This window comes from Cydia fagiglandana, chromosome 3 (assembly GCF_963556715.1).
Source record: "Cydia fagiglandana chromosome 3, ilCydFagi1.1, whole genome shotgun sequence".
Classification (NCBI taxonomy): Eukaryota; Metazoa; Arthropoda; class Insecta; order Lepidoptera; family Tortricidae; genus Cydia; species Cydia fagiglandana.
Window position 1 is genome coordinate 10,055,222 of NC_085934.1, and position 16,306 is coordinate 10,071,527.

General features: G+C 34.8%; 1 protein-coding gene across 1 annotated transcript in view; it reads left to right on the plus strand.

Moving 5' to 3' along the window:
* LOC134680090 (lachesin-like) overlaps positions 1–16,306 on the plus strand; it is a 32,280-nt gene that overhangs the window by 11,454 nt on the left and 4,520 nt on the right. Inside the window, exons 5-7 of the mRNA XM_063539130.1 lie at positions 180–372; positions 926–1,054; positions 2,967–3,086. Of these exons, the coding sequence (XP_063395200.1) occupies positions 180–372; positions 926–1,054; positions 2,967–3,086 (442 nt within the window). The remainder of the gene's footprint in view (positions 1–179; positions 373–925; positions 1,055–2,966; positions 3,087–16,306) is intronic.

The following is a 16,306-nucleotide window of genomic DNA, read 5'->3' on the forward strand; positions in this document are numbered from 1 at the left end:
ACAAAAACCAACAACTATCAAGCATTTATTCTAACAATCATAAGTAATACATAGGCAAAGGGTTAGATAATACATAGGTAGGGTAGAAAGAGGTTTCAATCGATGTGTGGAAGGGCGGCACCGTCGTGGAACCGAAGCCACCTTAAATATTTGTTCTCTTATGATCTCTATTGAAACAGATGGGCTACCTGGACGTGGTGATCCCCCCAGACTTTATTGCCGAAGAGACGTCGAGTGACGTCATGGTTCCAGAGGGCGGGACCGTGCGGGTTTCGTGTCGCGCGCGCGGGATTCCTGCCCCCATGGTGGTGTGGCGCCGCGAGGACGGCGCGGACATTGTTCTGAGGGATCAGTATGGAGGGAAAAATAAAGGTAAACCCCCTTATACCATCATACCAATACGTCGGAAAGGGACAAACGATTATTATCGGCTTGTCAACTTTACTACACGTTTATGAATAAGGGGGAAAGTCTGTGCGTAAGAAGAGAAGAGTCGTAGAAAGCATGGGTTCCCTTACATTCCACGACTCTTCTATTTCCGCACAGACGTTAAGTACCTATATTGTACTTATCAAATATTTACTTCAAAATCCCCTAGAGGCGTATTCTGATTGTAATAATAGGTTGCAAAATTTACCTGTATTTGTTGTGGGTATGATCAGTCTGTCAGTGTCCATGTGAAACGTCTACACTTAGAAACGACACTGATAGTACGTATCACTCATATTATTTTAAAGTCACATGGATAGTTGGCACTTTTCTTGTTATATTTTCAAGATCAGTACTTATTCTTACTGGGGATGTAATAGTTATTTGAAGCTGCCTCCACAAATTTACGGCTTAATCAAAACTCTTTACTTATGGTATTCCATCATATTTTTGTATCTAATCCTATTTTAGCCTAAACTAAGCCTTTATTCCGCAGTGAACATGTACAAAGAAGAGGTATTGACTCTGAGTAAAGTCTCCCGGTCGGACATGGGCGCCTACCTCTGCATAGCGAGCAACGGCGTCCCCCCCACCGTGAGCAAGAGGATACTGATCAAAGTGCACTGTATGTTTACACTTACCCCTCTTGTTTGCCAAATATGTCATAAGTGAATAGATGTTTGCGCCGAAATGAAGCTTACTTTTGTTGTGTGCGTTGGCTCATCTGTTCGGATATAATGTATCCTAATATTCTTAGGGATACTTCGTTACTTGTGAAGTTACCGTTGTTACGAGTTACAGTGATTACTTGAGTTCATCAGTCATCAAATGAGATAATCCAGAGATAACCATAAAAATATGTAAAACAGTCATTAATAATTTGTCTTTTAAATAACTAGATATCTACCTCTATTTATTTAATTTCTAAATGCTTTAAAAAAGCTATTTAAAGTTAGACCAAGATAAGTCTGCAACGATTTTGATAGCACACGCAGTACAAATGTTATTCATACATCATAATTCTATATATTCTATTATTTCTTTTTGTGGTGTGCAATAAGGTATGTTCGGGGGAGGCCTATGTTCAGCAGTGGACGTCTTATGGCTGAGATGATGATGATGATGAATAAAGAAGTTTGACGTTTAAAATACCAACACTTGCACTGCGTGTGATATCAAAACCGTCGCTCACTTACCTTGGTTTAACTCTATACAAATATTAATTCGTGATTTGTGTATATGTATTTTGAGATTCGATCTACAGAGATATATCGCTAAGTCAGTGAGATGTTTTATGGTAACATTCCATTTCTAACCGCAGCTGCACTCCCGGTACTGAACGCGTCGCTGTCATTGTCAATTTCCATACTAAAATGAACAGTTAATGCAGCTGTCGTTGGAAATGGACTGTCCTTTAGTCTCAATCTAAACCCTACATATCCGTTGTAATGTAACTGTTGTTTATTTATTTTGACAAGTTTCGTCGGGTTTGTTATTAATGACGTTATTCAACGCCAGCGAGTAGTAGCTTTTAATTATTTTCAGGCTGGAAATGTTTGTCACAGCGTTGGCGTGGACATTTTGCCTTATTGCAATTTTTTACTTTTTATATACTCATTTTGTCTTTCCTCAAACCATAGTAAAAAAATAAATACTTTCATAGAGAATGTTATCGAATTGTTAGATTTATACTCATGTAAAAACCTAATAAAGAAATAATTATTTTAAGAACGTTATAACTAGGGTTAAACCCAAATTAGGCAACCGCGTCGTTAAAAGTTGTATGCATTCCACAGTGCCTTAGTGTCTCACTGTAATACTGTGTAATATGTTTGAATAAATAAACAAATAAAAATAAATAAATAAAAAGTCAACCAACGATTAACATTCGTTCGTATGATTTAAAAGGCTTAATTCCTTGACGCGTATAGAGCTCGTGAATGTGGCCAATGATGTGAAATCAATCGGCGAACTTTTATTCTACCTTTAAATGCTTTAAATATGCTGTTACATCTGTAATATATAAGTTTCATTTTTTGCTCAAGTTTTTATTGCTGACTGTACTTTTCATCTAACGTCTTCAATTCTAACGACAACAAACACAGTTAGTTTGTGTTATTTTATCACAAGAGTTCTCATGGCCACCTCCTGTCTCCATTATCAGATCAGCTCCATATAATTCATAATATTGCATTGTCATCCGTTTTACATATTATACATATTATCAATGAAAAATTTCACCTCAGTGGGAAATCGGGAAGCGGGTAAAATTTGGCTTCCAAGATTTGACCCACACTAAGTACCAGGGCAAGTAAAATATATACTTACTTACTTAATAGACCAGCGACCCAAAATGAGCCTTGGCCTCCGACACGAGTAGGTACACCAGTTAGTTGTCTCGATCTTGAGCCATCTCCCGCCAGTGGTCGGCACGATGATCGCGCAAGTCCGCTTCAACCGCATCGCCCCAGCGGTACCTGAAAGTAAAATATATAGGGCTTGTAAAATATATACAAGTGTTTTTTTTTATAATGCAGTTCACCCAGTGATCCAAGTGCCGAACCAGCTAGTGGGTGCTCCGCTGGGCACTGATGTCACGCTCGAGTGCTACGTCGAGTCCTCACCCAAGTCTATTAACTACTGGGTCAGAGATTCAAGTAAGTATAATTATTTTGTCTGTAAATAATCACTGGTCGTGACTTTATCAGAATCCCCAATATATTTTATAAGGCCTTAGCCCTAATAAAATGAAGTAAAATGGCACCTTAAGGGCCTTATTATTATTTTATAAAAAAAATTAAATAGTTTGAATTATTAGGGCAAACATTGAATCTTAAATAATTAACCATCAAAGTTCTTAACTACTCCCGTTATACTACATATATATTAGTGCTAGTATTAGGGTACCAATGATTAGCGTGAAAACGCGGCTGCAAACTGCAATCAATCAGCGGCTAGCGCATCAAGCTAAAAGTTGATTTTGCCAAAAGCTGAGGCGGCAAAACCGTTGCCATTGAAAACATCGCTCTAATTAGAGAAGATGGGGTGGAATTCGGCGCATAACCGATAAAACTCTTAAGTAAATTTTATGCCAGAAACCTCTCGCATTGACGTTATTAAATAATAAATAACAAACTTTTAATTCACTTGTTTAACTTACGTCGCTTGATAGTTTGTAAGGTTCTAGCTTGATTGAACTTAATCAAGAGATATTAACTAGACGAGGATGCTTCGTTGAGTCAAGTTCCAATGTGCTCCTTGGAGACACAGTTAATAAACATGGAACACGCAAATCACTCCTTATAGCAAGGCCGAAATTAAAACAACATTATGACAATAGACTATTTTAAGAAAGTATCATGAATTACTTGTTCAAGCATCTTACATATTGAATAGGTATGTTTTTATACTTCTTACAATCCCATTGATAAGCGCAAATATTTTATTTTATTTTAAAGCATTAATAACTGTTTACAAGTAATCAATAAATTAAAATGGAATAATCAATTTATTAATTTTAAGATAATTTAATAAACCTGGATTAAACATAATGTCGAGTTGAATTATTTTAAACTAACTTACCTTAAATTGTTATATAGGTTAATTTTATTTGTTTTTTTTTGTGTCAGAAGACTGACTTTATTTATTTAAACAATATACACAAGAACGTGAATATAAAACTAAAGTAACTAAAACTTAAAATTAAGCACCTAATACGAAAGTAATATATTTGGTACTTACAGTAAAGTAATAATTAGTATTAAAATTGTATTTAGATAGGCAACAGGATAATTTCAGTTTTAACGATCATAATAGGTAGTTTTTAATACGATTACAAGTTGAGTGATAGGTACCGACCTATCATGAGTGTCAAATTCGTACAAAAGTTTGAGACAAAATAAATATAAACTCATTATAAATATCGTTTCGTAACAAGAAATATTAAAATTAAATTACTTACCTTCTCAGTCAAACTAAACAAATGCTGCCTAATGTATTCGTGCAGGACATAGTCACATTGAACAATGAAATTTTATCAATGGCATTGATGAAATCTCATATTTGAAATTGCAACAGAGATTCGAAATTAATATTCGACCACTATGTATGTACGTGTGTCCCAGATACTATTGAAGCTTCAATTTGCGCTTGGTGAAAATGCTACCTTATTTGAGAACGTAAACCAATCAGCAGAGCAAATGCCATTATCATATAGTTAATGGTCGCGTTAAGCATATTGGAGTAATTAATTAGTTCTCTGTAATCATGAGCGGTATAAAAAATGAGATTAATTGACAAGTGGACATTGAAACTGTGAAGCAGACTTTAAAGACAGGATCAACTTAAGACAGAAACTGCTACACAGTTTACTTGAAAAGGAAGGGTGAATGATAAATATTAACATTGCCTTTATGTAGTACCTATGCTAATAAATGTTTATAATTAACTAATTACAAAGGTTTTTTTGGGATAAGTTTATTTATTACCATTACTTACTTAGCTTAAAAAATGACTCAAAGCAACTCATTGAAATTTTTACAATTATGGAATAGAATAACTTGGCCATAACTTTAAAAAAATGTTAAACCTCTTCAATAATTTATGATCTTCATAACATAAAATTCCGTTTATTTTTCTCATTTTGAGACTGAATAACAATAAAATATTACTTTTTGTCTGGGCGTAACCGTGCTTGCAAGTAATGAGATATTAAGTTTTAATTTACGAGTGCGTCGGGGTAAATTCTTAAGAAAATTGACCTATTGTGGTGAGTAAGACAATGCGAGTTAGTTCCGACTGAGAGAACGTGGCGTTTATGACGCTCTTCGGAGACAATGCTTTTGTTAATTATCTAGCAGATCTATTTTATACTGATTTTTAAAAAAAATATATCCATAATTTTGCCTAATACAATAACTTACAGTGCGTGCCTTACATTGAATGGTCAGGTGGTAGTATTAAAAATTAATAACTGATTTACTTTTAAACATAAATAAACTTATATTATCCTAGACTGTAAACAGGTAGAAGTATATTACAATAACCCAATACCTACTATGGGGACTCCGTGCAGACAAAAGCAGGCAGTTAACAACCTGAAGACATTGCTAGGTTTCATGGAGGAGTTGGGGTGGCTAGAGTAGTGCTACCTCGTTTTCACGCAAAATAACAAACAATTGTTTAACAATTGTTGTCGATTTATCTAACTAAATAATCGTAAACTTTTTATTTCAAAGGCAAAATTCAGCCTAAGTTTATGTTTAAAAAAAAGTCATATCAAAAATGTAGCGCAGCACTACTGCAGTCCAAGTTGAACGTAACGAGGCCGTCCAAATGTAACCGCCAAGTTTCAGCGCTAGCAAACATTCCGTAACTGAGTCAAGCTTTTGATTCCTCCAAGTTTCCGTTTCCGTAAGTCAATGGACTTACTGATTTGACTTCTGAACTTACCGTTCGTATGTTCTATTTCTATACGTATCTAAATCAGTTGTATTGATGAATATTAAGCAGCCAAAATCCACACAGATCTCTAGATAAAATAAACCGAAAGGTGAACGTTACTGTACCTACATATATTATACTATTATGATCAGCCATTAGGTATTGCTATATTAGCTGTTGAGAATAGTAAAACAATGACTTAAAGTGGTACCTACTCCACAGAACTAGTGAAAACTTAAAAAAGTCAGTCTTTTTTTTTATTTATATATCTTGTCTTTTTTTATCATTTTTATATATTTTTAGTGCTCAATTAATTGAGATAAATTGCTCACTTTCGATATAATATTATCAAGCTTTTGTTATAAAACATCAATTGTTAATAAAAACGTTAGGGATGGTCTTCTAAGACACGATAGCAGCACGGGATCTGGTAACTGCCTTTAGTGTCCCATTAAAAAAAAACAGTCTGTATGTAAGATTAGGTAGGATAAGCGAAACATTATTTATAACTAAAACTAAACTCTTGCCCCGAGCAAAATATACTACGTTCCTACAGAGATATATATAAAACTCCGTATATACTCTCTGGTTCCTATTACCGAACACGTACTTAGTGTACTTACCTTTTTCAATATAAGCAACACAATTTCAATTCAATAAACTAAAATTGATATATTATACTGAAGGCCAGTTACCGAAACCCAAGAAAGCAAAAAGAGATTTTCTATTTGATGGCACGTGTACAAGTTTTACAATAAAATCATACGAAATATCACTGAACGCGAGGGTTCAAGGTTGAAGCCATTGTAAAAAACCGGGCAAGTGCGAGTCGGACTCGCGCACGAAGGGTTCCGTACCATAATAAAAAAAAACGGAAAAAAAATGCAAAAACAAACGGTCACCCATCCAAGTACTGACCAGCACGCCCGACGTTGCTTAACTTTGGTCAAAAATCACGTTTGTTGTATGGGAGCCCCATTTAAATCTTTATTTTATTCTGTTTTTAGTATTTGTTGTTATAGCGGCAACAGAAATACATCATCTGTGAAAATTTCAACTGTCTAGCTATCACTGTTCGTGAGATACAGCCTGGTGACAGACAGACGGACGGACGGACAGCGAAGTCTTAGTAATAGGGTCCCGTTTTACCTTTTGGGTACGGAACCCTAAAAACGATCACCACGATATTTCTAAACCCAATTGCCAATAAATATTTTACTTTTATGAGAACTAAATCAATTTGTATATAATCTATTAACAAGATGTGTTTATTCACTAACCTATAGAAATATAGTTTCACCACACCAACCCGAAGCAAATTTTAAATGTAAAATATCAAACAGAATCAAACCAAATCAAATCCAAATCAATGTTATTAAATATTTATCATCCAAAATCATCATTTAAAAGTCAATTCTACCAGCAAACATAAGAAACTAGCTCAAAATTTGCATTTGATTACTTTGTCTCACATGTGAATAAAATGCAACTTTGCTATCAGTTTTCGAAGTGCAAAGTAAGCCTTTCCGAGCTGGTGTGGTGAAAATATAGTTATTTTGTCGTAGAAGCAGAAGCGTACTTTGAAGTACCATTAACCGGTGTGACATATAATAATAATAATTTCAGCCGTGTTTCAGCCTATATACGTTCTGGCACTGCGAGGCTCATGCGCGAGAGGGTTTGGGCTATAGTCCCCACGCTAGCCTAATGCGGATTGCGGACTTCACATACACCTTTGAATTTCTTCGCAGATGTATGCAGGTTTCCTCACGATGTTTTCCTTCACCGAAAAGCTAGTGGTAAATATCAAATGATATTTCGTACATAAGTTTCGAAAAACTCATTGGTACGAGCCAGGATTTGTTAATCACACTCACTTTTATTACACACATAGAAAAATAAAGCCTTCCAAACATTTTTAGTTGGGAATATCTAAATGATATTTATACACCTTTTATGAATACGAGAGTATTCAGGCGTGAAATGTTCCTTTGTTTAACTGATGAGACCATATTTTATTCATATTGCCACGTATGAGGTGAGAGGATTTCTCCGGCTCCTATTGTATGAAAACGGTGACTCTTCTTGCAATGTAAGATAAAAACAGAATTGTGGGCAAGCGAAGCTTCAAATCCTCAGTGAAAAAAAATTTAGTTGATTTGCATTAAAGGAAATAAAATTTAATTAATAAAATATCTAGAAAAATGTAACGCAATCAGTCGTTGGCAATGCATTGAATATCGCATGCAAGTCTTTAAACCGTCTAAATAGGGCTTAATGAAATCCATAATTTTATTGGCACTAATCTCTTTTCTCATACATTTTTCCATTTTCTTTTATTGGTATTTCCATAGAGTTATATATTTGACAGAGGAAATGTCACTTGTAGACGAGTGATACCATGTAACACAAATTCTCCCCTAATGGTGAGACAATCTTTTCAATATCGTCCTTGTTTTCAAATATTAAAATAGGGCAGTTTTACGTTAGACAATAAAAAAAGTGTGTACCTAACTGATTTTATAGGTCTTGAAAATGCGCATTGTTGCACAATTACTTTGTGCAAATATTATTTTCAATACCTAATGACATTTAACTTGTAACATATCTGGTTTTAAACAAAAAATAAATATAAGGTAAATGTACTAATGCTCGACATGTTAATGCCCAATAGATGACACCTTGCTGTCACCTCTATTGAAAATGACTTAAGTTTCAAGATGACATGTACTGGACTGGGACCGCGTCGAGCACCATGAGTATGTTTACCTTACATAACAAATAAACGTTAACTATCAAACATTATTCATGTAAACGTCTTTAATCTCCTTATTATCGTGAAATTACCATACCGACCTAGTTTGAAATGCAAAATCAATAATTTAGCTATTTACCTAAATATCCTAAATCTCTTATAATACATAATGATTTAATAAGAAGGGAATCAATTACCCTACTTTCGGGAAATTACCCTATTCAACTTACTGGTCACACTCCTGTTTCGCATTTATAAACAATGAAATATGGAGATTTTATGTACTATACCGTGATAATTGATAAAATTAGCTATGAAAAGTTATTCCGTCACTTTTTTTCTTTCGATCGGTACAAATTCTTGCAGGATTTAACTAAGGTACTTGCGCCTAATAAGGCCCACTTTTAATTTTATTTTTTATTTTTTTCATTTTTGATATGAACTTGCAATTTTGTCTATGGTACTAACCAAACATGGGCGAGAAATTCAAACTCATTTACACTTATAAAAGTATGAAATTTTTAAATTGAGCAAGCTTTAAAACTGGGCCTTATTAGGTGCAAGTACCTTACGCATGCCGGCATATTCAACATTTTATTTGGACAAATTTACTTCACTGACGTTTCGAACCGACTGACGGCAAATTGGTGGATGAGGGCATTGAGATATGTGTCAATGTGTGTGTGTCACGCTTAAATACTAGAAAATTGGTGGATGATGGAATCACAGTTTTTGTCTTAGCAAAACTACGTCCGTAGTATTCTAGGTCCATGGGTATTTCTTAAAATTACAATGTCGACAGACCATTGGTAATAATTTTATATGCTAATAATATTAAAAGTACAATACGTTTGCCAAAAAAATCATTTCCCTTAATTTTAACTTCCATGAGTGTCATTTATTTTCTTTTACTCTATTTTTAAAGTCTCTGACTCTGGCGCTGCGGGATAAGTAGTCCTTCTGCCATCGCGTATAGAAGCGCATGCATACACGCTCGCCTCTGCAGCTTCGGTTTTTGGTCACTTCAATACTGTTGCTGCACTCCCTCGTTTTCACCTTTAATTTGAAATAGACAATTATGATTTAAACTAGGTACATACCTATGGCTACTAAAATTTATTACCATTTTGACACTATTTTTGGCATATGAAATAATGATGACACTGAAAAAAATATCACTTAAGGACCGCGAAGTTTCAGTAATTGGACTTTTTGAAGATGACTTCAATAAAATACGAACCTGTGAGTATATGGTTTCTTAGTGATTTCTTTCATAAAGAAGATTTCAATACTCGAACCGGTCACGAAGTCAGCGCCTCGTAACTCGACTCGTTGCTAGGAAAAGTGCTTCAATAAGACTGAAAAATATATCTCGCCACATGCAAACATACCTTAGGAATCATAATAAAAGTCACCGCAATGTCCTCAGTGAAAAATCCATTAACACTTATTCGCGCATAAAATAAACCAAAGTAAGTTACGTAATAAAATAACACATTCCCGCCGCCATCCTTTCATAACAGCGTATGTCGGGGGAATCTGGCCGCGTAACGTACCAGAGCCAAATCACGGCATTACGTATTCAAGAAGAATGACAATATCTCAGAGCGCTGCATTTGTTAGCGGAGCCAGGAGTGGGGAAATTGAAAAAAAAGTAAAAAGTGAAATATTCCAAGAACCTTCGGCAGTACAAATAACTGAGTGCTAACTATACTTTTATTGTGAATTCTGAAGGCAAAACCACACGCTCGGCTATTTTCTTGTATGCTCTTTGTTAAGTCCGTCTAACTTTTATCGTTAATTCAACGAAATCACTACCTTAAATGAATGTAGAAAATTAAATATTATTTAGTTCGTTTTTTAGCATTAGAAAGAAGGTAAGCGATCTTGACATGTCTTTTAATTGAAAAACGCCTTCTTAAAATCAGTAACTATTACTTATGAGAGCAAAATAATATAAATAATCGTATTATTTGATTCATAATTGTTACATATCTATTTGCCGTGATTTATTTTCAAAACGTGTTTTTCATTTAAAAGTCACATCAAGATTGTTTACGTTATTTCTAATGCTTAAAAAAAAACGAAGTATAAGAGAAGGTTTTTTAGTTGCTAAATACACTATCAACTGCAATGACTTCATTGTGTTTGTATGAATATTTGAAACGAATGTCCTCACATAACTTTTTTCCGTTGCAAGCGTGCTATTTTAGTGAATATTTAAATAAAAAAATAGTCCATATTTAGTTCGCTGTGCAGATAATGATGACACTGAAAAAAATATCACTTAAGGACCGCGAAGTTTCAGTAATTGGACTTTTTGAAGATGACTTCAATAAAATACGAACCTGTGAGTATATGGTTTCTTAGTGATTTCTTTCATAAAGAAGATTTCAATACTCGAACCGGTCACGAAGTCAGCGCCTCGTAACTCGACTCGTTGCTAGGAAAAGTGCTTCAATAAGACTGAAAAATATATCTCGCCACATGCAAACATACCTTAGGAATCATAATAAAAGTCACCGCAATGTCCTCAGTGAAAAATCCATTAACACTTATTCGCGCATAAAATAAACCAAAGTAAGTTACGTAATAAAATAACACATTCCCGCCGCCATCCTTTCATAACAGCGTATGTCGGGGGAATCTGGCCGCGTAACGTACCAGAGCCAAATCACGGCATTACGTATTCAAGAAGAATGACAATATCTCAGAGCGCTGCATTTGTTAGCGGAGCCAGGAGTGGGGAAATTGAAAAAAAAGTAAAAAGTGAAATATTCCAAGAACCTTCGGCAGTACAAATAACTGAGTGCTAACTATACTTTTATTGTGAATTCTGAAGGCAAAACCACACGCTCGGCTATTTTCTTGTATGCTCTTTGTTAAGTCCGTCTAACTTTTATCGTTAATTCAACGAAATCACTACCTTAAATGAATGTAGAAAATTAAATATTATTTAGTTCGTTTTTTAGCATTAGAAAGAAGGTAAGCGATCTTGACATGTCTTTTAATTGAAAAACGCCTTCTTAAAATCAGTAACTATTACTTATGAGAGCAAAATAATATAAATAATCGTATTATTTGATTCATAATTGTTACATATCTATTTGCCGTGATTTATTTTCAAAACGTGTTTTTCATTTAAAAGTCACATCAAGATTGTTTACGTTATTTCTAATGCTTAAAAAAAAACGAAGTATAAGAGAAGGTTTTTTAGTTGCTAAATACACTATCAACTGCAATGACTTCATTGTGTTTGTATGAATATTTGAAACGAATGTCCTCACATAACTTTTTTCCGTTGCAAGCGTGCTATTTTAGTGAATATTTAAATAAAAAAATAGTCCATATTTAGTTCGCTGTGCAGCGCCGCCGGCGGTTTCGCAAACTTCCCTCGGCACGGCAGTTGTCGCCTGAAATTTACGGGTTAATTTACAATGGGAACGGGTTTTGAGCTTCTGAACATTTTTGAGTTGCACATTATATTCCGTACTCATCTGCGTTTCTGCCCTAGTTAGCTGTGTGTGTCTTGTAATCATGTCTAATGAAATATTTAAATATATTTTTAAGGTACATATATATATTTAAAGTCATAATATGCTGAGTTTAATAGTCATACTAATTATAACTGTCTGACACATAGATATAATGATCACTGTTGTCCCCGTAACAGTGTGATAAATGACAATGCCTGTCGCGCAATCGAGTGGTGTTAAACAGTGACGGTAACAACTTACCTTAAGTTGGCAAAAGATACACTTGTGAATATTAGGTAATCCTACCTACCTAATGGTAATACGCCGCCGCCACCAAAGCTCGTTGTTCACTTGTTAGGTACATATGTAGTAAATATTAAACAAATGTCATCCCTATGACCAAATTAGCCTACCCAAGGAAAACAAAAAATAGGAAGCATTAAGCAACTGTAGTCCAGCGCTCAGTCAAGCAACAAGCGTTAATTATTAAAGTGCATTAGGGTCCCAACTTGTCTGGCTGTGATACGAGCGCGTGTATTATGGCCCGTCGATCAAACCTTTGTTCGCAGCGAACTCGCGAAGTGACTAGCGCTTTCCCGGCCATTCCGAAAACCAACCCGAAAGAGCGAACACCGCGGGATCGTCATTTTCATTTGTCATCAATCTATGTTAGGGCCGCTGACATGTAAGTGTTAATTAAGCAGGCCTCACTCGAGCGTAATTAAGAGTATTACAGTGTTATTTTAGACATTAATTGAGATGAAATTTCTTGTTATAATGAAATGGGTGGGGGCGAGACCCGAGTTAGGTAGGCAATTTTGCTTGAAGGTCACCGAGCACGAAAGTCAAAGCACGCTGGAGAGTAAACAAACTCAAGTTGCGATCGAAATGGAGATTCTAAAAAGCGTGACTGGTGTTATCGTTTCCTTGTAAAGTTTCTGGATAAGAAATTTATGCTTTCTAAAAGAGATACAAATATTGCGTCGGAAATTTCTTTGGCGTTAACGTTGTTTGGGGATTTATGTTTTATGAAACGTGAAATATTTCCGATGTCCGAGTATTTCGCTAGATGCATTTAGTTTTTGGTTAGAGAGCTGGTCGCTTTATCATTTGCGGGCACCAAACACTTGGGGCTTAGGCGGCTTGGCGTCGGCGACACACAGTGGAAGGATTGTTTGGGCGACTAACGGCTGGAGGAAAACGTCGCCACTTTACTGTTGTTTGAAAAATAATAGTTTTCGTACAGAGATAAATAGTAAACGACCCTGCTGAGACATTTCTGAAATGAATCGTTAACTCGTTTCGGTTTTGTACTCGTATTAGAACCGAGAGCTAAATATTTGTAGCAAGAAATAAAGCTATTCCTAACAGTTGAAACCCTACCATGGAAATGTTTTGCTAGCAATTAAATACATGAGAATAAATTAATTGCTTATTGAAACTCAAGGAACAAATCACTACCTCAAATTAGACCTGAAACCTACATTTTCATAAATAACAATTAGACTTTTCTATGAAGACGAAATAGTTAATTCAATGTTTAGCATTCTGCTGATGCAATTGCGTATTTATGAGTTATGGGTGTTATCCATGTAGTGAAGTAGGTAAGCATGTATTTGTATCCTCACCTAGTAGGTAAGCCATAGTACAAGCTTTGCTTAGTATAGGGCTAGATGTTATTTTTGAAATTGTTTCCAATTATTTATTACTAGTTACCTATATAGAATTTGTACAAAACAGTAGTACGCTAGAATAATAGTTTTATAATTATAGTTGTTGTCATAGGTACCTACAGTTGCCTCCAGAAACTCGCGAACTAAATTGACACGAGTTTGACAAATAAAATGATACCAGGAATAGCAAAGAAAAAATAGTCAGGGGTATATGTCGATAAAATGATATCGATAAGTAAGATATTGCATTAACTACCCATGTCATAATTATAAAGGGGTCACAACCGATTTCGATTTGTATGAATGTGACGAGAAAAGTGGTTGATTCCATTGTAAGATTGTGACGTTACCGATTAAATCAGGAGGTGCGGATGCGAAACTGACGAATTTCAATGTTAGTATGCAGGTTTAGGGGCAAGTTGTTTATTTCAAGAGCTCGCGGTTGTCGTCATAAATCTAAAATTGGTGATTTAATTTTATACAATGTGGCCAGTAGATGAGATTGATCGATAATTAAAGTTAGACCAAGGAAAGTCTGCAGCGATTTTGATAGTATACGCAGTGCAACTGTTATTTAATACGTCTTACACATAGAAGTTTTACGTTTAAAATAATGCTTGCACTGCGGGGGCTATCAAAATCGCAGACTTTGTTTGGTCTAACTGTATTTAAATTCTGACCTAATTGTCAACTTGAATGTCCAGTTTAGGGACTAAGTAGTCTTCTTTACAGTCGAAGCAATAGGGATCACCGAGACGATTTAATTTTTACGTCTACACCACACAAATTAAATGAGAAATCTTATCTTATCTTACTTCCCCGTCTGGGTCAGCTTTTTTTTGTATTTTGAGCCAAAATCACTGTTTCTATGTTGTGACCTACAGCTTCTTACTCTAGCTGTAGGGAATGCAAATCGGTTATTTTTTGTATGGAAATAACCGCGGTTTCGGTTAATAACCGATTATTTCCATACAAAAAATAACCGAAAATAACCGATTTGCATTCCCTATCTAGCTGTAAGTGTTCCTAACAAATAAAATAAAATAAATGTAATAAAATATTTATTTAATTACCTACAATATGTTTATCCAATATCCTTGTATCTATTACTATAAAATTGCACAATTTTCGAAATACCAAGTAACATTGGTAAAATAGTTAAATTACTTAAAGATACATTTTAACTGACCGCGCAACAGTAGCGCCGCTAGCGGAGAATTTTCGCGATATTCTCTAATTCAAACTTTTTTCAAAATATCGATATGAACAGCACTGGCCAAACTGTGGTATCATTTGTGCACATTGACCTGTCAATTTAGTTCGCGAGATTCTGGAGGCAACCTTAATTCATTATGACATAATATTTGGTAGTTCTGGCATTTCAATTAACGTCAAGAACGAAACCGTATAAGGGTCGTTCTCGCATTTCGTGCAAATCGGTGTTTTCGGAAATTTACCAAAAATGTGGTGGCGTTTTCGAATATCTGTTAATGCAAGGTTGTAACATAGGGCCTAAAGTATATGTCTCTCTAATGAACAATTCTAAAAAGGTAGGTATTTTCTTTATATGTACAATATACACCCAATTTTTTCATTCATCTCTACATGTAATGCGTGAAGATATAACTTTGACCTACATTTTAACCTTAAGATAATAAAAATAGAAAACTCTTTGGTGGTTCAATAAATGACTAATTTAGTTGTGTTTTAAATCATATAATATTAGAAGGTAGAAATTAATAATAATAACTATACAGCCTTATAAGTGTATTGTTCAAGTAATTTCTTCATTACCGACGCGAGAAATGGATTAGCTGTATTTTGTTATATAGCAAGGGTAAATAGCACCTACCGCCGATGCAATACATTGCTCATCAATCAGTTGGCCACGTGCTCTCGTAGCGGACGCCCGTATGCCGCTGTTAGCGAAAATATTTACGATCTCTCGTGTCGGGAAGGGGTGTGGTTCTCGTCAGTCTTCATCACCATCGCGTGATTTATACAGTAAGTACCAAGTGTACATTATTATAATTATACTTAATGATGTGTTTTAGGGTTGCCTTTCAGATGGTTTATTCTGCAAAATTAAGGTCTGATGCCAACTGATGTAGGCGACAAAAACTACCAAAATTTCATTCATATCGGTTTCATTCACTTCTTTTCCTTCCAATTTTACTGGGGAAGGTAATGAACGACTTAAGAAGGTAATGATAATAATATATTAAAGGCAGTGCATTTAATAGAAAGAGGCTTAGTTATTATAAATATTACGTTGTTATAAATATTTAAAACTGTATGTGGTAATAGGGAAGCCCAACCGGGGAGTTTTGGATTTACTTAAGCGCAGTAGATTGATATAAACTTGCCGCTCTGTAACCTCTACTTGTGTCATGTGTTGAGTACTTCTGTGATTAATATTTAATAAATATTTATCTTAAGAAAGATATATTATAACAATTTGACAAGCCTATTTGTCAGATTAATAATGTACTCTTTCTAAACATGGGGTTAACCTTAATATTATTAAATAT